The 26,340-nt window shown below is 43.2% G+C and overlaps 1 protein-coding gene across 1 annotated transcript in view; it reads right to left on the minus strand.

The window, feature by feature from the left end:
- The window catches only part of LOC136866960 (uncharacterized), a 540,004-nt gene that overhangs the window by 26,488 nt on the left and 487,176 nt on the right, over positions 1–26,340 (minus strand). The window contains exons 6-7 of the mRNA XM_067144049.2: positions 24,740–26,207; positions 3,653–3,828 (exon numbers count right to left, since the gene is read on the minus strand). Of these exons, the coding sequence (XP_067000150.2) occupies positions 3,653–3,828; positions 24,740–26,207 (1,644 nt within the window). The remainder of the gene's footprint in view (positions 1–3,652; positions 3,829–24,739; positions 26,208–26,340) is intronic.

The following is a 26,340-nucleotide window of genomic DNA, read 5'->3' on the forward strand; positions in this document are numbered from 1 at the left end:
CCTGAGTGACACCTGGAAGCATCAGTACGATTTAAGGCCTAGAATTTCCGTATGCAAAATCCACAAAATCTTGGTCAACTGGTCTCTAAGTCCGGCGTAGTCACAGAGCAAATGATATGAGTTGTATTCCTTCCACTTGCAGCGAAAGCTCGGGACAAACCTTGACTAAAGACATGCAGATGCCAGTTGATTTACGGTCAGTGCCTTTCCTCCATAGATCCTCCGTGGCTAAGGAGGCAGCGCGCCGGGCTCTCATCTCTGGGTTCCAGGGTTCAGATTCAGGTAACTCCATGTCAGATTTGTGCTGTACAGAACGGAGGTGGGACACGTTTTTCTCCTGGTACTCCGATTTTCCCTGTCATCTTTCATTAGAGCAACACTCTCCATTATCATTTCATTTCATCTATAGGTTTCGGCAGCCGGCGTAATTCCTATCTTCGCTGGTCGATGGGGCGTCATTAATTTCATTCCTGACTCGGCCAAATGACTGGAAACAGGCTGTGGATTATCATTACCTTTCCTCCATGATATATACATTACCTTCATCTGTATTTCCTGCAGTTGCAGGCGACGCAGAAATGGTTTGAAGTAGCGTTATCCTTTAAAACGTTCTCTTTACACCGACGACGAATTCACTTTCTTTGAAGAACTGCAAACTAATTCAATTCGTATTGTGCCCTAGATATCCCTCTTCACGTGGTTATGAGGATATTTCGGAATGTAATGGAGAGGGCGAATAATTCACTGGCTATAATGAATGTCATGTGATATCCGCAGCCCTGGTGCATGCCCTTCGATTCGACGCACATGGGTAACTTGCGTGTGTATGAGGATGGTGTTCTACCTAGAATGAAATCTAACGTTAAAGATGCCACAAACAACGAGAAAAAACAATCAGTGAAGGTGAAAATCCCCGACCCGCACGGAATGAAACCCGGAATTCCTTGGACCAAGGCGAGCATGGTAACCAGTTATCCAGACAAGTCTCTGAGAATGGTTCCAGAGTATGGGATGCTCAACAGGATTACTTGACTCAGGAACTGGAAAAAATCCAAAGAAAAGCAGCTCGATTTGTTCTGGGCGATTTCCGACAAAAGAGTAGCGTTACAACAATGTTGCAAAGTTTGGGCTGGAAAGACTTGGGAGAAAGGAGACTAGCTGCTCGACTAAGTGGCATGTTCTGAACTGTCAGTGGAGAGATGGCGTGGGACGACATTAGTCGATGAATAAGGTTAGTGGTGCTCTTAATGGCGGGAAAGATCGTAATATAAAGGTCGAATTTAAGAGGACAGATTGAAGCAAATATTTTTCTATAGGAAGGGGAGTTGCCATTGGACACATCCCAATGGGGGCTTTATGGTTGGATATCGATCAAACAATGATCTGCATTTAGACGTGTCATTCAGGTGACAGATTTCCTATCAATTGTTTACCTGGCCTTTTATTAAATATTGTCAAAGAACTTGGAAATTTATCGAACATTTTCCAATCCCTTACTCCTCGTCCTATAATGAATATTTGCCCCAATTTGTCCTCTTGAATTCCAAATTTATCTTCACATTATGATCGTTTCTACTTATAAAAGCTCTGCTCAAGCCTATGCGTCATGTCATTCCACTCATCTGACAGCTCGGAACATACCACGTAGTCGAGCAGCTCATCTTCTTACTACCAAACCTTCCCAGCCCAAAGTTTGCAACATTTTCGTAACACTACTCTTTTGTCAGAAATCCTCCAGAACAAATTATGCTGCTTTCTTTCGGACCCTTTCCATTTCTCGTATCAATTAGTCCTGGTGTGGGTCCCATAACTGGAACCATACTCTAGTTGGGATCTTACCAGAGACTTACACGCCCTCTCCTTTTCATCCTTACTACAATCCCTAAATACCCTCATAACCGTGTGAAAAGATCTGTAACCTTTCTTAACAACTTCGTTAATATGATTACCCAAATAAAGATCACGGCTTATTTTAACACGTAACAGTGATCCCCATGAGGTACTGCCACCCCATCAACACCGTAACCCTCCTAAGTTTTTAACAAGAGCGCCAGTAATCCGCTTTATAAACTCGGTGACTGAGTATCTATATTACAGGTTAAGAACTTCATGTTTTATCCGTATTGACAGATAATCAGGAGAATAGATATGAGGTTATCCACCTTTCATAACACTACAAGTGAAGTGACAAAGAGAATTTAGATCATTTCACTATTTAAGGGACCGGTTTCAATCCAACCAGGGGTCATCCTCAGCCTTATAATTCTAAACATAGGCAAGTTATACAATCATTAAAATACCTTACAGTATGCATTACCACAAGACATAAAACACACATTGAAATATATAACGGCAATGTAGAAGACACTTAAAACACCAGAAGTGAAGTTCAAATACAAGTTATGATACATTGACCACTTGTGAACACGTTTTGTTGAATTGGAAGTCTGAAGTGTGTCGCTCAGTTCATATTTATTCGTTGTATGTGTCCTATTTGTTGATAGTACCAGTTTACACAGAGTTAAAACTTTACCTTCTTAAATAATGTTTTAAAATGTTGGCCGAACAAATGGGACACATCTTCTTTCTTTCTTAGTCTGTTTACCCTCCAGGGTTGGTTTTTCCCTCGGACACAGTGAGGGATCCCACCTCTACCGCCATGAGAGCAGTGTCCTGGGGCGTGAGACATTGGGTCGGGGGATACAACTAGCGAGAATGACCATTACCTTGCCCAGGCGGCCTCACGTGCTATGCTGAACAGGGGCCTTGTGGGGGAGGGGATGGGAAGATTGGAAGGAATGGACAAGGAAGAGGGAGGGATGCGGCCGTGGCCTTAAGTTAGTTACCATCTCGGTATTTGCCTGGAGGATAAATGGGAAACCACGGAAAATCACTTCAAGGATCTCTGAGGTGGGAATGAAACCCAGCTCTACTCAGTTGACCTCCCGAGGCTGAGCGGGCCGATGATCTCCGATGTTAGTCCTCTTTAAACAACAAGCATAATCATCATTACCGAGGCTGAGTGGACCCCGTTCCAGTCCTCATGCCACTTTCCAAATTTCGTGGCAGAGCCGGGAATCAAACCCGGGCCTCCGGGGTTGGCACCTAATCACACTAACCACTACACCACAGAGGCGGACAATGGGACACATACAAGGAATAAATGTGAACTGAGCGACACACTTCAGACTTCCATTTCAACAAAACGTGTTCACAAGTGGTCAATGTATCAAAACTTGTATTTGAACTTCACATCTGGTATTTTAAGTGTCTTCTACATTGCCGTTATATATTTCAATGTGTGTTTTACGTCTTGTGGTAATGCATACTGTAAGGTATTTTAATGATTGTATAACTTGCCTATGTTTAGAATTATAAGGCTTGAAACCGGTCCCTTAAATAGTGAAATGATCTAAATTCTCTTTGTCACTTCACTTGTAGTGTTCTGAAAGGTGGATAACTTCATATCTATTCTCCTGAATATCAATATGTTTGTAAAGTACAATACTGCTGACGAAGACACATAAAGTGTGAATACACATCACTTCCGACCATATAATGACGTTACAATAGCAACTGTAATGTGCATGCTAACTTGACCATTGAACTGATCGAGTTACGTACCGGTGTGCGTGGACTGCGCGTGCTGAACCTCCTCGGTCAGCACGCTGATGACGCTGCTCACGGAGTCGGGCGAGGACACTCCGCTCGAGTCGCTGTCCATATCATCCGTCTCGGGATTGAAGAGCTCGAGGGAGAGCAAGCGGGGCAATGGACGAGCCAGTACCATGGCGGAGGAGCGGCGCACCAGAGGGAAAGCCGACCGTGCTGTGCTCACAGCACCTGAAACACAACACACATACATTACAGACCGTTATGCCATTCTGTGTTCAGTCTGCAAGCCTCTGTGAATTAACTACGCGACTCCACAAACGTCTATTTCCAACTGAGGAGTGTCTGTCCAAAAGTTCCTATTTCCACCTTAAGATGTGGGAAAACGCAGATAACATATAATAAAAGGCACGTGGGACGTACCCAGGATCGGGTGTGGTACCGGTACTACTGTTAGAACTATGCTGTGATACTAAATGTACATGAATGGTGTTCTGTCATTAATCAATCAATCAGTCACTACTGATCTGCATTTTGGACTGTCACCCACGTGGCTGATTCCCTATCTGTTGTTTTCCTAGCCTTTTCTTAAATGATTGCAAAGACGTTGGAAATTTATTGAGCATCTCCCTTGGTAAGTTATTCCAATCCCTAACTCCCCTTCCTATAAATGAATATTTTCCCCAATTTGTTCTCTTGAATTCCAGTTTTATCTTCATATTCTGATCTTTCCTACTTTTAAAGACACCATTCAAACTTATTCGTGTACTGATGTCATTCCACACGATCTATCCACTGACAGCTCGGAACATACTATTTAGTCGAGCACCTCGTCTGCTTTTTCCCAAGTCTCCCCAGCCCAAACTTTTCAACAGTTTTGGAACGCTACTCTTTTGTCGGGAATCACCTACAACAAATTGAGCCGCTTTTTTTTTTGTATTTTTGTATTTTTATTAACCTCAATATAAATATAAACAAAGTGGAAATTGTTCCTTTTGATCGGGTATAAGTAGCCCTTCTTGTTTAGACACATAGGAAATAAAATCCCTTTTGAATGGGAATGAGGAAATGGCACACAACAAAACAGCAACAAATACATCATAGATTTACCTCCTTTTATAATAATAATTTGGGATAAGTTATACTCTAATTAACAAGGGAAGAGGACACCCTCTCGTCACCCACATCATGTTCAATGTGCTGACAATCCGTTCCTCTACAGTGTCACCCAAAACTTATTGTAATTAATCACTCAGTAATAAAACGAAAATACATTCTCGAAAATGCATTATCATAAGAATGGGAACTAAATTGTCTTGGATCGGACGCTCTGGTAGAGAGTGGCTCATGCAATTACCTAGGAATTCACATCAAGAGAGATCTAAAATGGTACACCCACGTAAGAAGTGTAATTCCTTACACTTCGTGATGAGGCTGCTAAAGGGCAGCAGTTCCCAGCTGAAGGCGCAGGGCTATATTATATTACTCCTTAGGCCAGTCCTGGAATACGGAGCCTAGCGAATGTGATCCATAGCAAACAGGACTCACTAAGGAGCTTGAGATGGTACAGCGAAGGGCTGCAAGATTTGTGCTTAACGATTTCAATCCTAGACGTAGTGTGACAAGTATGACAGAAAAAAAAGTGGGTGCAAGACACTGGGGAATACAAGGAAGCGAACACGGTTATGTGCCATGTATAAAGCCAGCTTGGGGTCAGTTAAACAATCGACTAGAAAAGCAGGACATATTATCCGCATAAACCAAAAGGTAGATAGCAGAAAACTAACTATGCTAAATACTCATTTGTAAATCGGGGAATTGATGATTAGAATTCATTACCAGCAGCTGCCTTAGAGCCTTTTCCCAAAAATGTAAGATGCTTCAAGAATAGAGTCCAGATTCTGTACATTTCTATGTGACGATGTCGTATTTTAAAGCAAGGCTCAACCCACTGCGAACTGTTTGAAACACTTAAGGTGCGTGTGAATTTGTATAGCCTATGACAGTGTTGTAATGTTAAGCTGGTAGTAAGCTCAACCCACTGCGAACTGTTTGAAACACTTAAGGTGCGTGTGAATTTGTATAGCCTATGACAGTGTTGTAATGTTAAGCTGGTAGTAAGCTCAACCCACTGCAAACTGTTTGAAACACTTAAGGTGCGTGTGAATTTGTATAGCCTATGGCAGTGTTGTAATGTTAAGCTGGTAGTAAGCTCAACCCACGGCGGACCCTTTGAAACACTTAAGGTGCGTGTGAATTTGTATAGCCTATGGCAGTGTTGTAATGTTAAGCTGGTAGTAAGCTCAACCCACTGCGAACTGTTTGAAACACTTAAGGTGCGTGTGAATTTGTATAGCCTATGGCAGTGTTGTAATGTTAAGCTGGTAGTAAGCTCAACCCACGGCGGACCCTTTGAAACACTTAAGGTGCGTGTGAATTTGTATAGCCTATGGCAGTGTTGTAATGTTAAGCTGGTAGTAAGCTCAACCCACTCCGAACTGTTTGAAACACTTAAGGTGCGTGTGAATTTGTATAGCCTATGGCAGTGTTGTAATGTTAAGCTGGTAGTAAGCTCAACCCACTCCGAACTGTTTGAAACACTTAAGGTGCGTGTGAATTTGTATAGCCTATGGCAGTGTTGTAATGTTAAGCTGGTAGTAAGCTCAACCCACTCCGAACTGTTTGAAACACTTAAGGTGCGTGTGAATTTGTATAGCCTATGGCAGTGTTGTAATGTTAAGCTCAACCCACTCCGAACTGTTTGAAACACTTAAGGTGCGTGTGAATTTGTATAGCCTATGGCAGTGTTGTAATGTTAAGCTCAACCCACTCCGAACTGTTTGAAACACTTAAGGTGCGTGTGAATTTGTATAGCCTATGGCAGTGTTGTAATGTTAAGCTCAACCCACTCCGAACTGTTTGAAACACTCAAGGTGCGTGTGAATTTGTATAGCCTATGGCAGTGTTGTAATGTTAAGCTCAACCCACGGCGAACTGTTTGAAACACTCAAGGTGCGTGTGAATTTGTATAGCCTATGGCAGTGTTGTAATGTTAAGCTGGTAGTAAGCTCAACCCACTCCGAACTGTTTGAAACACGTAAGGTGCGTGTGAATTTGTATAGCCTATGGCAGTGTTGTAATGTTAAGCTGGTAGTAAGCTCAACCCACGGCGAACTGTTTGAAACACTTAAGGTGCGTGTGAATTAGTGTAGCCTATGGCAGTGTTGTAATGTTAAGCTGGTAGTAAGCTCAACCCACTCCGAACTGTTTGAAACACTTAAGGTGCGTGTGAATTAGTGTAGCCTATGACAGTGTTGTAATGTTAAGCTGGTAGTAAGCTCAACCCACGGCGAACTGTTTGAAACACTCAAGGTGCGTGTGAATTTGTATAGCCTATGGCAGTGTTGTAATGTTAAGCTGGTAGTAAGCTCAACCCACGGCGAACTGTTTGAAACACTTAAGGTGCGTGTGAATTAGTGTAGCCTATGGCAGTGTTGTAATGTTAAGCTGGTAGTAAGCTCAACCCACTGCGAACTGTTTGAAACACTTAAGGCGCGTGTGAATTTGTATAGCCTATGGCAGTGTTGTAATGTTAAGCTGGTAGTAAGCTCAACCCACTGCGAACTGTTTGAAACACTTAAGGTGCGTGTGAATTTGTATAGCCTATGGCAGTGTTGTAATGTTAAGCTGGTAGTAAGCTCAACCCACTGCGAACTGTTTGAAACACTTAAGGTGCGTGTGAATTTGTATAGCCTATGGCAGTGTTGTAATGTTAAGCTGGTAGTAAGCTCAACCTATAAAATTGTAAGCCGCAGTGTTAAGCACTGGAAATACTTAAGTTGTGTTTGAATTTGTACACGATGAAGCTGGATTTAGAATGTTCAACTAGTAGTATTTCTTGTAATATTTCATTTCCATGGAATTGCTTGTTGTTGTTATTGGTAATTATGTTTTAACTTTATCATCACACTACTGTAAGTGATCATCGCCAATTGCGATGTGTTTGTTAATAATAATAATAATAATAATAATAATAATAATAATAATAATAATTGTCCACTCGGCCTCTGGAAGTTAACTGAGTAGAGAGTGGGGTTCGATTCCCTCCTCAGCCAGCCTGGAAGTGGTTTTCTGTGGTTTCCCACTTCTCTTCCATGCAAATGCTGGGTTGGTACCTAACTTAAGGCCACGGCCGCTTCCATCCCTCTTCCTTGCCTATCCCTTCCGATCTTTCCATACGCTCACGAGGTCCCTGTTCAGCATAGGAGGTGAGGCCACCTGGGTGAGGTACTGGTTCCTGCTACCAGTTTTAACCCCCGACCCAATGTGTCGTGCTCCAGAACACTGCCCTTGAAGCGGTACAGGTGGAATCCTTCGCTGAGTCCGAGGGCGAAACTAATCCTGAAGAGTAAACTAATTAAGAAAGAAAGAAAGAAAGAAAAGAAAGAAAGAAAGAAAGAAAGAAAGAAAAACGAAAAAAGAAATGTCTGTACTATAACTACTGCCTTTAAATCGAGCATACGGTTTTAGTGATCCGCTTTAATAATCAGACTGTAGAGCCCAGACTGGTCCCGCATTTCCCGAGGCGAACCAGTAAAACTTTGCGAGCTTTTAAAACTGAACCTCATTTTATTAAACTAACCAACTTTTCAACTTTACAGCGAAACAAAAAGTAATAACTCTGAAGAAAGATAGGACGTTGTGAATGGTGTATGATTTATTATGACAAAACCTGTTTATCACGCGAGTACACGCTACTGTCTTACAGTTAGCTCTGTAGTAGCCAGGGTTTGATTTCCGATTCTATCAGGAATAGATCTAGAACATGCAGCACTCAACACTCAGGAATACAACTCAGATAACTTGTAGGTTAAACTCCTACTCTCAGCCATGATAATGAGCTTTTGGACTTGTGATCTGTCAAGAAAACAAGGTGGGATTCTTTACGTTTCTCAGAGAAGTTTACTCCGCGTCTTCAGAAGTCCTCGACTGTTCACTCGACTGTTTGAATTTAAGAATGCTTTACCGCTTTGTTTTCTTGAGGCGGCAAATACCCAAACGCTTATTATCAGATCTACAATCACGCGCCGTGAAGGCATCAATCTAAATATTGAAAGCATTCCGTTATTTTCCACACGAGCACCAATAAGTGCAGGGATGGTACTTGATATATAAATAACGTCCCCTTTCCATCTTGATTAAGTACATTTTTTCAGTAGCCTTTGTAGTTACCATCTTCCTAGCCGAGGTCGTGAGGACGCGTTAGGTTTACCCGGACGAGTAGGGGTTCGAATCCCCAAAGGGAAGTTGAGAAATTCAGAACCGAGGCAGAATAAGAAGAAAAACATGGCACTGAGGTTCATTTAGCCTACAAGAAGTATGAGTAACAGATAAATTCCTGAGGGTAAAGATGTCCGAGCATAATGCTGACAGGAGATATGTATACAGGGTTTATCCATATTCCCATTACAGACTTCGAGGGCTTGCAGTGGCGGCCAAGACGGTTAATTTTAGCATAGGAACTTGTGTCCGGAAACGTACCGTCTGCCTACTACTCGTAAAAAACCACCACAGCACACGTTCAAATCTCCCGCACTGACTGGAGTACGTACTCATACCCCTACAGGTTTGTTGACATTCCATGCCATTCAGTTGAGTGCGTGACGTGTTGTACCTGCTGTTCTGTTTGGGATCATACAGCAGTAATTATTTGCTACGTAGACAGCGGTAAGCCGTACGTACAGTAGTTCATCTGCACCAAAGATTTGCCCCGATTGCTTGGCCTGCACGTTCACCCGACTTGACACCGCTAGACAACTACCTTTGGGGTCGTATGAAAACTTGATTTACGAGACCCCTGTGGAATCTGAGGAAGATCTACTGCCACAGGTTATTGGAGGACCAGGTATTGATGATCGTCTGTACGAGAACATGATATGTAGGTACCGTCCGTCTCTGTGTTGACATCGAATTAAGGCCACGGCCGCTTCTTTCCCATTCCTAGGCCTTTCCTCTCCCACCGTCGCCATAAGAGCTATCTGTGTCGGTGCGACGTAAAGCAAAATAGCAAGAAAAAGTGTTGACGTTGGTGGTCGGCACCGTAATTGGACCCAGACGACAAGCAGCAGAAGTCGGACAGAACGCCAAAAATGCGGAAGCTTTGAAAGTGTGCTGTGGTGGTTTTTTGCGGGTAGCGGGACGACGGTACGTTTCGGGACACAAGTTCCTATGCTAAAATTAACCGTCTTGGTCCCCACTGCAAGCCCTCAAAGTCTGTAATGGAAATTTAGAAACATTCTGTATATACTAGTAATGCTAACGTATAAAAGTGTGCACAGGATGTTCTGAAATAACGTGAACCGGGTATAGGAGTGTTAGAGGGTTGGCCATACTGATAAATAATTTGAAAATATTCGATATCTCACACCATTGTCACTTTATCAGTTGCCGAATTTCGCCAATGAGATACTTCGCGGGCGAATTGAAATGGGCTTTGTGACGCGGTGTTGCCAAATCTGCACGTGACTTAAGACCGGCGTAAGAGCACCAGTCAGAGAATAAAACTTTCCCATGAGGGGGATTTGAGTACGGACCTCCGGGCTGAGAGGATCGCGCCATAACAAGTAGCTATAGTGTGTTTGGGTTTATACTGATTTCTGTGCTTTGTTCTCAACCCGGTTTTAAGTCACGTGCAGATTTAAGAAGACGCCGCGCAAAGCCCATTTCAATTCACCCGCGAAGCGATCTGATTGGCTAACTTAAGCAACTGATAAAATGAAAACGGTGTGAGATATCGAATTATTTTCTTCAAATTTTTGATCAGTGTGACAAACCCTCTAACGCTCCTGTTGTTTCCGACCACCCTGTATACGTAACATAGAGAGATCTTCTTACGTACGGTAACCTATATTTTATCAACGGAGAAGTGTATGTGGGGTTCACTTTTACTCCATCTGCCGTCTACAAATTGTAGCAATAAATTTGAAAAAAAAACAGATAAATAAATAAATCATGCCGCCTCTGTGGTGTAGTGGTTACTGTGATTAGCTGCCACCCCCGGAGATACGAATTCGATTCCCGGCTCCGCCACGAAATTTGAAAAGTGCTACGAGGGCTGAAACGGGGTCCATTCAACCTTGGGAGGACAACTGAGTAATGGTGGGTTCGATTCCCACCTCAGCCATCTCGGAAGTCGTTTTCCGTGGTTTCCCACTTTTCTAGCCAAATGCCGGGATGGTACCTAACTTAAGGCCACGGCCGCTTCCTTCCATCTTCCTTGCCTGTCCCATCCAATCTTTCCAACTCCTACAAGGCCCCTGTTCAGCATAACAGGTGAGGGCGCCTGGGCGAGGCACTGGTCCTCCTTAGTTGTGTCCCCGACCTAAAGCCTCACGCTCCAGGCCACTGCCCTTGAGGCCGTAGAGATGGGATCCCTAGCTAAGTCCGAGGGAGAAACCAATCCTGAAGGGTACACAGATAAATAAATAAATAAATAAATAAATAAATAAATAAATAAATAAATAAATAAATAAATAAATAAATAAATAATAATAATAATAATAATAATAATAATAGTAATAATAATAATAATAATAATCTCTCTAAACACCACTAAACATCGTACAGGACGGATCACTATGCAGAATGCCTTCCAAGTGTCCCCCACGAGCAAAAAGAACACAGGCACAACAAGACCGAAGTGGACCGGATGAGTTGGCCGTGCGGTTAGTGGCGCGCAGCTGTGAGCTTTTATCCGGCAGATAGTGGGTTCGAACCCCACTGACGGCAGCCTTGAAGATGGTTCCGTGGTTTCTCATTTTCACACCAGGCAAATGCTGGGGCTGTGCCTTAATTAAGGTCACGAAGTGGATACCGGAGAGGAAGCCGTCATACAGCCGGAAAATGAAGACTTTCTGGGCCAAGAAGAAACAGCAGAACCATGTAAAGAGTTAAAACGAGCCCCGTGTCCTGAATGGGCCGAAACGAAAGAAGAAGAGTAACTACTTTGCCCGACTTTACGCCGAGATTACGCTTAATGGAGTATTTTAACTTCCACACTTCCAAGGGTCTTCATGGTTTTATATGGATGACTTCATCTTGTTTCCTTTGTGTTTTATTATTAGTTTTAGAGTGCGAGCCTACGGATCCCGGGTTCAAAACCGGCTGTGATAGTCGGATTTTGATAAGCTACTCAATGTCGTACGATGCCTGCATGTAGAAGATCTCAGGTGACACATTTGGCGTTCACGCGAAAACGTTCATGAAATCAACCATGGATCGCCCAAGGGAGATCTGGTTTACTCTGTCTTCTGACACGCAGGCTAATCGGCGTCACGTGATAACTGAGGCCATACGAATATTTTTCAATTTCATGTCATTATCCGTTTAAATTCTAGAGACCGGGCGAGTTGGCCGTGCCGTTAGGAGCCCGCGGCTGTGAGCTTACATCCGGGAGTTAGTGGGTTCGAATCCCACTGTCGGCAGCTCTGAAGGTTGTTTTTCCGTGGTTTCCCATTTTCACACCATAAGACCTATCTGTGTCGGTGCGACGTAAAGCAACTAGCGAAAGGATAAATTCTAGGGATGGTTTTTTCCCCCCAGAATCAGTGAGGTACCCACCTGTACCGCCTCAAGGGCTGTGTCCTGGAGTCCGGGTCGGGGAGGACCAGTACCTCGCCCACGCGGCCTCACCTGCTATGCTGAACAGGGGCCTTGTGGGGGATGGGAAGATTGGAAGGGATGGATAAGGAAAAGGAAGGAAGCAGCCGTGGCCTTAAGTTGAGTAAGATCCCGGCATTTGCCTGGAGGAGAAGTAGGAGACCACGGAAAAACACTTCGAGGATGGCTGAGGTGGGAATCGAACGCTCTCTACTCAGTTGACCTTCCGAGACTGAGTGAACCCCGTTCCAGTCCTCGTACCACTTTTCAGATTTTGTGGCAGAGTCGGTAGCCGGACCTCCGGGGGTGGCAGCTAATCACACTAGCCACTACACTACACAGGCGGACAGAGACGTTAAGTACAGAACAGAAATAGCCAACCGGACACCAGTGACTTTAGGAAGTTTATTTCGAGTACAATAGGGTCGTTGAGATTCTCGTAATTGGATGGTGGTGAGTGAGGACCATACACTGAAATGAAATTAAATAAAATGGCGTATGGCTTTCAGTGCCGGGAGAGTCCGAGGACATGTTCGGCTCGCCTGATGCAGGTCTTTCGATTTGACTCCGTAGACGACCTGCGAGGATGAAATTATGATGACGACGACACATACACCCAGTCCTCGTCCCAGCGAAATTAACCAATTATGCTTAAAATTCCCGATCCTGCCGGGAATCGAATCCGGGACTCCTGTGACCAAAGGCCAGCACGCTAACCATTTAGCTATGGAGCCGGACACCACACACTGAGTTGTAGCGCCATGCCATTGTTATTATTGTCGGCGGTCGGCTGCTCCGTGCTCCGACAGCTTTGCACAGTAGCGGAGGGGGGCGGGCTATATACTGAACCCATGACCTTTGTGCCCTAAGAATTTTAAGTATGAAAAGTTATTACATTTCTGAACATTTCTTGATACCACGGGAGTGACACGTGGCAAGGAGGTAGCTACTTTCCGTCCCACGTTCTGAGATGTGACGTCATCCGCACGTGTCGGCAGTGGAAGGATACAGAAGAAAGTTTATGTTGAATAAATATCATTAAATGAAAGAATTAATGGTGAACGCAATATAATGATGGTCCTGTATTTATCTATAAGACAATTGGTCTTTAGCAAGACAGATTTGAGACTGCTAAGGCATTTTGGTGGATTATTTCAGATGGGCGCGCGTGTCTAGCGTCCCCACGCGAAGTCGACAGAAAATAGTGCCTGTCAAATGAGGTCATTTAACCAGTTAAATTAATGTATAAATATGAAAAGTTCAGGATCACTACTGCTAGTGAGTTAACAAATATATGGTTACATCCAAAACTCTTTTAAATACGGTTCATTTAAGTCGAAAAAGTTACGCAAATTTTCTTGGCGGCAAAGGGAAAATGCCTAGAGAGAGGGGGTAATGGCTATAAATATAGAAGAGACGCCACGTTGAAACCCCTGCATTGTGTTATTGAATCTTGAGCGAGAGAGTTAGACTGTCCTGTAAATCAAGCGACAAAAAGTAGACTAAGTGAGACGAACAGATTTTGGCCGATGTGGCTGGTGACTTAAATCCAAGTGGATTTAGTTTGATAAAAAGGACGGTCAAGATACCGCAGAAGCATTACAAAGTTGTAAAATATTTTTGTGTTGTAAAAGTAATTCGGGTGCGGGCAGTAACTACCATCAGTCGAGTGCGATCAACGGAGACACGTGTGAAGGGTATTTCTTTTTTATGTTTTATTTCCAGGTAAAATAAATAAATATTATGATCTACAGCCAGAAATGTAAAATGGCTAGATAAGCGACGGAAGGTCGCGGGTGAGCCGAAAGATGGAATCCGACGTAAACCTAAGGTAGGTGCCTTGCCATCTTACCACCTATTATATCCTGTTTTGTGATGTCAAACTTATGCGCATTTGAAAATGGGTTTTTATGGCGCAATTGGTCACCCATATGTTTTTTGGCGAATGTCAGAAATATGACGAAAGGTCATTTGTTTTATTTTCTGCTTGGATAAATTTTTTAAAATATTGCGAGTGCCGTGTGACATGTAAAAAGTTATTAGTGAGGGTTTCGAAGTTATATCACGTCCAGAGTAGATCGTCATTTCCGTGAATTTATTGCCTATACTTTTGTGATGTATAATTAAGATATTTTATCTGACGTAAAATAAATTCTGTTTGAAATTTGATGGAATTAATGTAAGAAATCCATGGTTACCCATTTTCAATCGAGTGGAAGCGCGCTGTCGGGTTGAGAAATGTAGAGTGGTGAATTTTGTCACGAAGTGAAACGTTATTCTATGTCCATTTAAACTGTGTCTGACTGACAATAAAAAAATTGTAGAATTTTGACGGCCATTTTTGTGAAATCCAGTTTGGAAAATACGAGATCATTATGCGAAGTGTTCATTATTAATGTATTTGTGCGTATTATGCGTCGTGGATTCTAAGTATTTTTATTCCAGTTTTTTGTCAGTGAGAGCCGTCGAGTTGAGGCAAAGAGTTCAGATTTGTCGTATGAGTTGAGATAGGATTTGTAAATCAGGTGATTCGAAGCCTGTAAATGTGCCGGGATATGTATAAGCTAGAGAGAGATTTTGTGTAATGTTTGGGATGGAATGTAGAACTGGAGAATCCACGCCGGTATTAATTTGCGACGTGTACAATTATTGTAGGGCATTTTGAAGTATAATCTATGTGCATTTTGTTGGTCAGAAACATCGTATATTTTTAATTATGTCGGCGAAGTTAAAGGTGTCATTCTTAGAAGCCAGTCAGGCAAGACGAAAACAGATGTTTCATATCATAGCGGAGCGGGGGTCGTGTTTCAATGCCGTCAGCTGATAGGAGCTCGCAGAGTGTGTTACGCATTGAAACGAGATGGCATTTCTTGGCAGTGGATAACATTAACTACGGAATCTAGTTGAAATTTTCATCCGGGAATAACGTGTAGGTAATTAGATACTGTGAATTTGTTTAATTGAGATTGTAATGTATATCCGATACCCTAAAGTTAGAGTATAATGAGTAAGGTTAGCCAATTTCAGGGTTGTCCAAAATATAGAGCGATGGTAATGATGTTTGTTTTGTTTGTGAGGGGAGCACAAAGCTTCACGGAAATGTTATGACAAGATATGACATCGTAATCGGTTTACATTGTACGGCGAGTTACTTATGGTTTTGTACTTAATTATCAGGGTTATCCAAGCAGTAATAATGGTTAGTATTAGATGAAATTAAAGTGTAATGTCACGAAACAAGATACATACTGGAAATAAGTGATGTAAATTTTTTCCAGCTACAGGGATAAACAACCGACAATATACATCCAAAATGATTAAAAATGAATTACGTCAAGACTTGTGTAGGGACTTGTGAAAGAAACCATTCATCCGCATAGATAGAATTTGTTGTTCATTAAGATATCATTAAATCATTTGAATTTATTTAATTATTAAATTCAGTGGAAACATATTTTGAAATAACTTTAAATCAAGCGAATAACTTGAAGATGCATTCTGGAAATCTTAGTTTATTTTTCTGGGGAATATGTAAATGTTAACGTAACGATTAAGGTGACATATCCGAAGGTAATGGATTTTACTGCCACAAAGTATTGTGAGCATTATTGTTGTTGCATTATTTGACTTTGATTGATTGAGCACTGGGGTTAGTAAAGTGGAGACTTTGGTCATCAACCGATGTAACTTAATTGCGTTTAGCCTTCAGCTTAGAAATCCGGTGGTCATGGAGTCATCAACCTCAGTGACTTAGAGTAGGGCCACATGCCATCATAGCATCATTTTCCTTGCAGTCATCATCCACAATGACTTTAAAGTAACTTAGATGTTTAGATGTCGGTCCATGACATAGACGCAGGTCACATCGATTCAATTAAGGGTCCATGCCGTATAACCACTGTGCGGCACACACCGATTGGACTGCCTTAATTATACCCAGAGTCCCGAGTTCGTGTTACGAGGACTGGACCATAAAGAATCACTATGATGGTACATGTAGTCTCACATGGGAGCCGAATTTAAGGATTTCCAGACTTTCTTTTCTTTAATTAATAATTGAGACAATAGTTTCTAATACGGATGCCCATCAGGCAGTTATGTCAAAGGCTCACACCAGTGTTCTGACCCTATGTGTAAAATGATTGTGGTGTGCAGTGGACACAATTGGATCCCAATGATACCGATGATAAATGATTAATTCTTTAGAGATTACTTGAATAAATAGGAATATTTTTAAACGGACCTTTCATTTGAGTTGATAGTTTAGAATTACTGAACTCTACCTTTTACCTCAGCAAGTGACGAAGAACCCGATACGACCAAGAGACAGAGCTCATGAAATTTTGCTGATAGGTAAGGAAGGTAGGTATCCTTCATAGTGGACCAAAGGGTTCAATACTTTATATCAAAACAGAAAAAAAATAGCTACGAAGTTGTAAGTTTTTTTATGCTCTCTGAACGAATTTCGACAGAGAGGTAAAGGTTGACAATTTACCAACTTAAATGCGGTAATAGTAGGTTTTTGAGATTGTGATTCGATACTATACATTAAAACTTTCACCAAATGAACAATACACATGTATTAAATTAAATAAATACGGCGTGATTATACAAGTAAAGTAAACTTGTGTCCTAATCCCGAGGTGGTGCAGCTCTTTCCAGGCACACCCCCAATGGAGGTGAGCTGCATGTATCATTTCAACCACATACCAGCCCTCCTGCCATTCTTAAATTTCTGGCAGTACCGGGAATCGAACCCACGCCCTCGAGGACGGCAGCTAATAACTAGGGCCTGGATTCATATGCACTAAAAACTCCAAAAATATGCATGCACATATACACTAAAAAAAGGTTGAAAATTTGCAAGAAAAATGCACTAAAATAAAACAAATACACTTACAAACGCATTATTTAATTTTAACTCTGTGTTAAATTGATAAACAGTTTAATTACTTGCATAATGATGTATGCCAGTAGCTTATCAACTGTTTTTCAATGTTTTTAGGGGTCAGTGACTTTCTGTTGTCGGACAGAATTAATTTATTCGTTGAAAATGATCGTTCTACGTCGACGGACGTAACCGGGTAACACTTGTACACTGGCACTGAAAAATGAAATGTCGTATGGCTTTTAGTGCCGGGATATCCCAGGAAGGGTTCGGCTCGGCAGGTGCAGGTCTTTCTATTTGATGCCCATAGGCAACCTGCGCGTCGTGATGAGGATGAAATGATGATGAAGACAACACATACAGCCAGCCCCCGTGCCATTGGAATTAACCAATTCAGGTTAAAATCCCCGACCCGGCCGGGAATCGAACCCGGGACCCTCTTAACCGAAGGCCAGTACGTTGACCGTTCAGCCAATGAGTCGGACACTGGCACTGACTGCCTGATTCCGCTTATGTAACTGCTTAACTTCTTCAGTCCTTGGTTTGAGTCCAACACCGCACTGAGTTTCTTTTTAACTTTTTATCCAGTTTCACCAGGGACACAATGTAAACAACTAATGGTGTTTTGAATTAACTGAAGGGATTCGTGTAGGAGTTCACCGCGAGTTTCTAGGTCCTTAATCGCTATCTAAAGTGATGAATAATGCACATGGATGAAACTCATATCTTTATATACAGTTTCAGATTCAAAAGCGCACTTTGCTTCACAAAAACACGCAGTATGACTATCATCAATACTTTTAACTACATCTTTTACTTGATTAAAGTTCTCCTGGTAGAATGAAACTGCGGATAACCAAGTTCCCCATCTTCTGAGAACAGGTTCCGGTGGATATAGCTGTTGTGAAAAGGGTCATTGCGATTCTAAAAGCACTTTCCTTAATCGGGAAAGGCTTCGCGTATTGCCAGTGGATGTACAACATATAGAGTTAATTAGACTTTTCATTTCGTTCAGAAATCTTGGATAATCGATCACAGCACAAGAGAAAAATATATCCGTATATGCACTTAGTTCAAAATATGCACTAACCTTCAACATATGCATATGCGCATATGCTTTTCTTTAAATACGGCCCCTACTAATAACACTAACCGTTAGTCTACGGAGGGGGGCAATATACCGCTTAAAAACATTTAGTATTTGACTACACACTAAAAAACTAAGAGACATTAAGCGACTGCCAGACTGAGAAATGCCCGCGACAAGCGGGTGAACCATTCATCAGCGTCCTTGACTTTGGCAAAAAAAAAAAAAAAAAAAAAAAAAAGCCCTGCCACCCTTCCTCAAAGCACATGCAAATTCTCTGTTGCGCTATACGAATTGGTTAGCCGCGACAAACGACATTTTGAGCGTATTTCCGCTAATAATTTTTTTTACAACTAAAGAAAATAAAGGAATGAATTACCTGATAAGACAACAGGGCTTGTATATATTGCTTTTAAAAAAACAATTCCTATAATTTCTAGTTTCAGCCGGTTAAAATGGAATAAAAATATATTTTCTCCACAAATCGGCGGGGGTTTCGGTGCATTCGCGGGAACAGAGAAGAGCTGGTGGCCACCGTCGGCTGTTCCATGGTTTTCCATTCTCCTGCACTTGTCGTGACAGTTCTCCCTCACCTCCCCGGCGTTACCGTGTAACAGGGGAGGAATGAAAACGTTGTAGTCAATTATCACTGTGCAGAGAAGCCCAGGAAAGTAGCTCTGTTTGTAATAACACTAGCAGACGGTGATGTGATCCACCTCTGCAGAGTCATCTTCCTGATTCCTGGTCTCATACTTTCTCTTCATAGAAAACATTAGCACGTGATTGATGCACAATTTGTTTTGACTGCTGAAATCCGTAACGCACGCCGTGCATTCCCAGTCATTCCACTCATGTACTCATTTCATGACTGCATTTTTATAACATTTCATTATTGGAGCTGCTGTAGTAAATTATGGAAATTCCTAGTTTGTTTTAAATGGAAGCAAGATTTTTCTACAGCAGTTACTTGCTGAGTGCTCATCGGGTTGAGCTCCGGCTCAGTCGGTGGTATTTGAAGATTTTAAGGTAAGCCTGCTACGTATCGGCAGATTAGACTGCACGTAAAGCAACTCCCGCGGGGCGGAATTCGGGCACTTCGGCGTCAGTGAAACTTAAGGACAATAATACAGACTTGTATAATCTAATATGTCCGCCTTTGTGCTGTAATGGTTGGTGTAATTAGCTGCCAGCCCCGGACGCCCTGGTTCAATTCCCGGCTCTGCCACGAAATTTGAGAAGTGGTACCAGGGCTGGAACGGGGTCCACTCGCCCTCCGAAGGTCAAATGGGTAGAGGGGGTTTGATTCCCACCTCAGCCATCCTCAAAGTCGTTTTCCGTTGTTTCCCACTTCTTCTCCAGGCAAATGCCGGGATGGTACCTAACTTTAGGCCACGGCCGCTTCCTTCTCTCTTCCTTGTCTATCCCTTCCAATCTTCCCATCCCTTTCAAGGGCCCTGTTCAGTATAGCAGGTGATGCCGTCTGTTCGCGGTACTGGTCCTGCTCCCCAGTTGTATCCCCGACCAAATGTCTCACGCTCCAGGACACTGCCCTTGAGGTAGTAGAGGCGGGATTAGTCACTGAGCCCGGGGGAAAACCAAACCGGGACGGTAAACGGATTAAATAAATAAATAAATAAATAAATAAATAAATAAATAAATAAATAAATAAATAAATAAATAAATAAATAAATAAATAAATGAATAGATAAATACATAAATACATAAATAAATAAATAATTAAATAATTAAAGAAACAAATAAAGAAATAAATACATATATATATATAAATAAATAAATAAATAAATAAATAAATAAGTAAATAAATACATAAATTAAATAATTAAATAAATAAATTTTAATTAATTAGAACTGTGCTGTGTCGGTGTCAAGGCGTAGAGTACGTATCGCGTGATCGTCGGCGTGGATTAGGAATGTTGCTATTTCGCACTTGTTTTTAACAATTTGCTTTACGTTGTTCCGACGCTGGTAGGTCTTATGGCGGCGATAGTATTGGAAAATGCTAGGAATGGGGAGGAAGTGACCGTAACCTTAATTTAGAAGCCCCAGCGTTTGCCTGGTGTGAATATGGGAAACCACGGGAAACCACTATCTCCCGACTACAAGCTCACAACAATGTGAACAAAAGCTCTCGGTATTTCGTAATGCTAAACAAATGTAGTCCTACATATCTTCAATACCGCGACTTGCAAATCATTCTCCGTCCCTGGCGCAGTAGCTCAGCTGCCTTAACTCTGATCATCACCATCACTGATTTGAGAGTTTTTAGAATTTCGACAAACCACTCTATTCTTTCGAATGAGTTTTCAACGATTGTGAAGCCTTTATTACTGCGACACTTTTGAAAGAAATAATTTTTTAAACACTTCTTCGCACGGTAAATTTTCTCAAATATTTACTATTTCGTCCGCCTCTGTGGTGTAGTGGTTAGCGTTATTAGCTGCCACCCCCGGAGGCCCGGGTTCGATTCCCGGCTCTGCCACGAAATTTGAAAAGTGGTACGAGGGCTGGAACGGGGTCCACTCAGCCTCGGGAGGTCAACTGAGTAGAGGTGGTTTCGATTCCCACCTCAGCCATCCTGGAAGTGGTTTTCCGTGGTTTCCCACTTCTCCTCCAGGCGAATGCCGGGATGGTACCTAACTTAAGGCCACGGCCGCTTCCTTCCCTCTTCCTTGCCTATCCCTTCCAATCTTCCCATCCTTCCACAAGGCCCCTGTTCAGCATAGCAGGTGAGGCCGCCTGGGCGAGGTACTGGTCATACTCCTCAGTTGTATCCCCCGACCAAGAGTCTGAAGCTCCAGGACACTGCCCTTGAGGCGGTAGAGGTGGGATCCCTCGCTAAGTCCGGGGGAAAAACCGAACTTGGAGGGTAAACAGATGATGATGATGATTTACTATTTCATTTATTTTTGCTACACATAGAACTCACTAATACGAATCACGACGAGCTACCATGCAGGAGTCCAGAGCATGGCAGCATGGCACGGCGGTTTTAGTATATCAAGATGGCAGTGTTGTTGCGTCACCCGAATACGTAATACTGAGGTTGGATTCTTGTTCATAGGTACTCTGGTCCTTCCATTGCACAACGAGGTATTCATTACTGTCGTCGCACGTGCAACGGGCACGTATCTACGTTACAGTATGAGTGAATACTCATGAACTGTTCAGAATGTTATTCTTTTATATAACACCTATGTCTTTATGAACATTTTCTACCGGGCGAGTTGGCCGTGCGCGTAGGGGCGCGCGGCTGTGAGCTTGCATCCGGGAGATAGTAGGTTCGAATCCCACTATCGGCAGCCCTGAAAATGGTTTTCCGTGGTTTCCCATTTTCACACCAGGCAAATGCTGGGGCTGTACCTTAATTAAGGCCACGGCCGCTTCCTTCAAACTCCTAGGCCTTTCCTATCCCACCGTCGCCATAAGACCTATCTGTGTCGGCGCGACGTAAAGCCCCTAGAAAAAATGAACATTTTCTACTATTTTTAACTGTAACTTGCAAATTTGGAATACGCTAAACACCGGGCGAGTTGGCCGTGCGTTAGGGTCACGCAGCTGTGAGCTTTCATCCTGGAGATAGTGGGTTCGAGCCCCACTGTCGGCAGCCCTGAAGACGGTTTTCCGTGGTTTCACCGTTTTCACATCAGGTAAATGTTGGGACTGTACCTTAATTAAATCCATGGTCGCTTTCTTCCCACTCGTACCCGTTTCCAGTCCCATCGTCGCCATAAGACCTACCTGTGTCGGTGCGACGTAAAACAAATTGAAAAAAAAAACACTGAGCTAAATAAAACTTGATAAAACAATAGGCTGTTTGGCCCATAAATTGGAATCTTCAAGCTACTGCGATTTAAAAAGTGTTCCAGACAGTCGAGTGCGTATTAGTCCCATTAAGAAGCTTTTACTCTACTCTACTCTAGCCGTCAGATTGGCAAAAAGAAGAAACAAAAATATATATTTAAAAGTCTTTGCTACACGGAACATGGGGCTTACAAGACGAGAGAGTGAGCACAGATTCCCCTCTTAGTAGCCTCTTACGACCTGCAGAGGACACAGATAATGAATGCGCCCTGGCCTTCCACCCACCGGGGAAATAAAGAGATCCGATAAATCGAAATGACTAATTTTCTCTTCCTTACTTCCTTCAGAATCTTAATTCAAGTTTTCCCGTTAAAAGTGTTCGCCATTGCTTTGTTTACAGCCTCTCTTTATAGGTCAAATACGTCAACAACATCATCTTTCAAAAACATGACTTCCTGTCCACCAACAAGGCGTCGTTCTTTCTATATGACGTACACAGTTGCCTAGTTAAGCAAAATTGTTCAGGCTAATTTCAAATAGACCCTCAGTCAAAAAAGAAAAAAATCCCTGTTAAGAAAAGAAACCACTTTTCCCTTTGCGAAAATCAAATGATAATATATATATGTCTTTCGGTCATGGCCATCCATCAACAGCTGCTAATTTCAGATGGCAACCAGGCATAAGAGATAATCTGCACGGTTGCTAGGTAACAGTATCTGGTCATCCATCCATCCATACATTACGTCACACCCTGCACGGTTGCTAAATAACAGTGTCTGGTCATCCATCCATCCATACATTACGTCACACCCTGCACGATTGCTAAGTAACAGTGTCTGGTCATCCATCCATACATTACGTCACACCCTGCACGGTTGCTAAATAACAGTGTCTGGTCATCCATCCATCCATACATTACGTCACACCCTGCACGATTGCTAAGTAACAGTGTCTGGTCATCCATCCATCCATACATTACGTCACACCCTGCACGATTGCTAAGTAACAGTGTCTGGTCATCCATCCATCCATACATTACGTCACACCCTGCACGGTTGCTAAATAACAGTGTCTGGTCATCCATCCATCCATACATTACGTCACACCCTGCACGATTGCTAAGTAACAGTGTCTGGTCATCCATCCATCCATACATTACGTCACACCCTGCACGGTTGCTAAGTAACAGTGTCTGGTCATCCATCCATCCATACATTACGTCACACCCTGCACGGTTGCTAAATAACAGTGTCTGGTCATCCATCCATCCATACATTACGTCACACCCTGCACGGTTGCTAAATAACAGTGTCTGGTCATCCATCCATCCATACATTACGTCACACCCTGCACGATTGCTAAGTAACAGTGTCTGGTCATCCATCCATCCATACATTACGTCACACCCTGCACGATTGCTAAATAACAGTGTCTGGTCATCCATCCATCCATACATTACGTCACACCCTGCACGGTTGCTAAATAACAGTGTCTGGTCATCCATCCATCCATACATTACGTCACACCCTGCACGGTTGCTAAATAACAGTGTCTGGTCATCCATCCATCCATACATTACGTCACACCCTGCACGGTTGCTAAGTAACAGTGGCTGGTCATCCATCCATCCATACATTACGTCACACCCTGCACGGTTGCTAAATAACAGTGTCTGGTCATCCATCCATCCATACATTACGTCACACCCTGCACGGTTGCTAAATAACAGTGTCTGGTCATCCATCCATCCATACATTACGTCACACCCTGCACGGTTGCTAAGTAACAGTGTCTGGTCATCCATCCATCCATACATTACGTCACACCCTGCACGGTTGCTAAGTAACAGTGTCTGGTCATCCAACCATTCATACATTACGTCACACCCTGCACGGTTGCTAAGTAACAGTGTCTGGTCATCCATCCACACATTACGTCACACCCTGCACGGTTGCTAAATAACAGTGTCTGGTCATCCATCCACACATTACGTCACATCTGTATGGTTGCTAGGTAACATGTCTGGTCATCCATCCATACATTACGTCACACCCTGCACGGTTGCTAAATATCAGTGTCTGGTCATCCATCCATCCATACATCACACCCTGCACGGTTGCTTGGTAAATGTGTCTAGCCATCCATCCATACCATACATCACACCCTGCACGGTTCCTAGGTAACATTGTCTACCCATCTGTTAATACCTTACATCACACCCTGCACGGTTGCTAGGTAAGAGTATCCGGCCATTCATCCATCACAGCCTACATGGATGCTAGGGTTTCACTTCCGTTACGCTAAATTCTGTAATTTAATTTTTCATATGACGCCCACCCGTAAGACATATTTACGTCAGAATCGGGCAGGCTGGAGGATCTCTGAATAATAGTTAAATGCAATGTTTACAAGTGGTAACATTTGGATCCAACATTCGTTTCTCTCACTGAAGCTATTGTTGCGTACTTCAGCTACAATTGATCCTTTAATAAAAATATCATTTTCTTTCAAGGAGATGGATATAGCCGATGTATTCTCAGCCACAATGAATCCTTTCATAAACATATTATTTTGTTTCAGGAAGATATAGGTGATGTATCCTCAGCTACAGTAGATCCTTTAATAAGAATATTACTTCATTGTGCAGAGAAAGGTATAGTAAATGTATGTACCTGGTCCTGAAGGCAGTCGACTGGTACCGGGCAGCGCTCGAGCTCGTAGCATCTCCTGGATTTGCCGAAGACGCTCGTTGTGCTTGATTTCAGCCGCCAGTTCGCTGTCTTCCTCGACATCTTCAGCGGGTGGCAATGAAGGGGGTGGTGGAGGTGGTAGCGGCTCTACTGGAGCAGGTGGTGGGGGCAGTAGTGGTGGCAGCAATGGAGACTGCAGCTTTACCTTCGGCGAAGTGGGCTGAGGAGATTTGGGGGGTGATAATTGGGAAGGTAATCCTGGTGACGTGACGGATCCCGACGGCGTCGTCAACGTCGTAGTGTTCGTAGTCACAACGTCTGCTCCTCCTTGTTGCTGATCTGGTTTTGGCACAAAGATGACGGAAGCGAAGCTATCCTCTGAATCTACACTAGTGTCACTTTGGAGACTGCTGTCTTTCGATGAATCAGAACCATCCTCTCTGGAATGACGTCGTTCTCCAGGCTTGGTCGAGTCCTTCTTGTCGTCCATCGAACAGTTAGGCGGCCTCTTACTGTCAGGTGGAGGAGTCCTTGGCGAAAGACCTTCTGCAGACGTCGGAGTTGGAGGAGGTTTTGCCATTGGTGTCACCTCACTGCCCTTCCAACCTTGTAAGATTCGAACAAATCCGTTTTTGAAGGAGGTACCAGCCACCTTCTCAATTCCTGTCGTTGAACTCTTGAGTTTATTTGTAAGTCCGTTCTTCAACAGCTGGAACCTCTTCGCTGTCGACGTTGAGAATAGTGTGTCCCGTAAGGAGTCCAGTGTTCGATGTCTTCTGTATATTAACTCCTCATTAAGTGACGCTTGTTTTTGGATGTTCTGTCGAACTCGTTCTTTTTCTCTGAGCCTCTCCGTCGACATAAGTTCTTCATTCATAGAGCTCTGTTTGAAGACATTGCCGTACCGCCTGGCGCCACCGTGTCCAGACACTTTAAACTCCGGCAAGGCCTTGACAAGGTCCCGCATGTCCGTGGGTTCATCGCCATCCTCCTCCATTTCTTCCTCACACACAGACTTTTTCTGCTTCACAAGTCGAGGTTTGTTGCTATTACCGTTGCTGTTCGGAGTGCTGTCCATCCCAGAAGGTTTAGATTCCGATCCTGACGGCCCTCCTAGGCTCGGTACTGAAGACCGCGAACGCACCATTGCTCGTTGGCCGACAGTGAGGATGTCACTGAGGCTCTTCGACTTGTGGTTGAGGATGACCTCGTGTGGCGTGGCTCGTCGCGTGCACGCAAACGTCTGCCGCCTCTGCGGTGGTTCATGCTGCTCGTCTTCTAGGCGGCGCAGCTCAATCGGCAAGTCGTGGATGTCTTCACCATCGTTCTCCCCCTCTTCACAACCTTCAGGGTCATAACGGTGAGGGGGAGGCTCCTTTGTACAAGAACTCCACGAGTCCAGGAACCACGGCCGGTGACCCGATCCGCCTCGCTTACCACCAGCAAGTTTCTGCAACCACAAAGACAATTGTTAGTTCTATTTCGCAAATAATGCAATCTGTAAAATGACAATTTATTAATTTTATTGTTTCCAACCAAATCAAACAATATCCTGCAACATACACATCTTATCAAGACGATTG

This window comes from Anabrus simplex, chromosome 3 (genome assembly GCF_040414725.1).
Source record: "Anabrus simplex isolate iqAnaSimp1 chromosome 3, ASM4041472v1, whole genome shotgun sequence".
Lineage (NCBI taxonomy): Eukaryota > Metazoa > Arthropoda > Insecta > Orthoptera > Tettigoniidae > Anabrus > Anabrus simplex.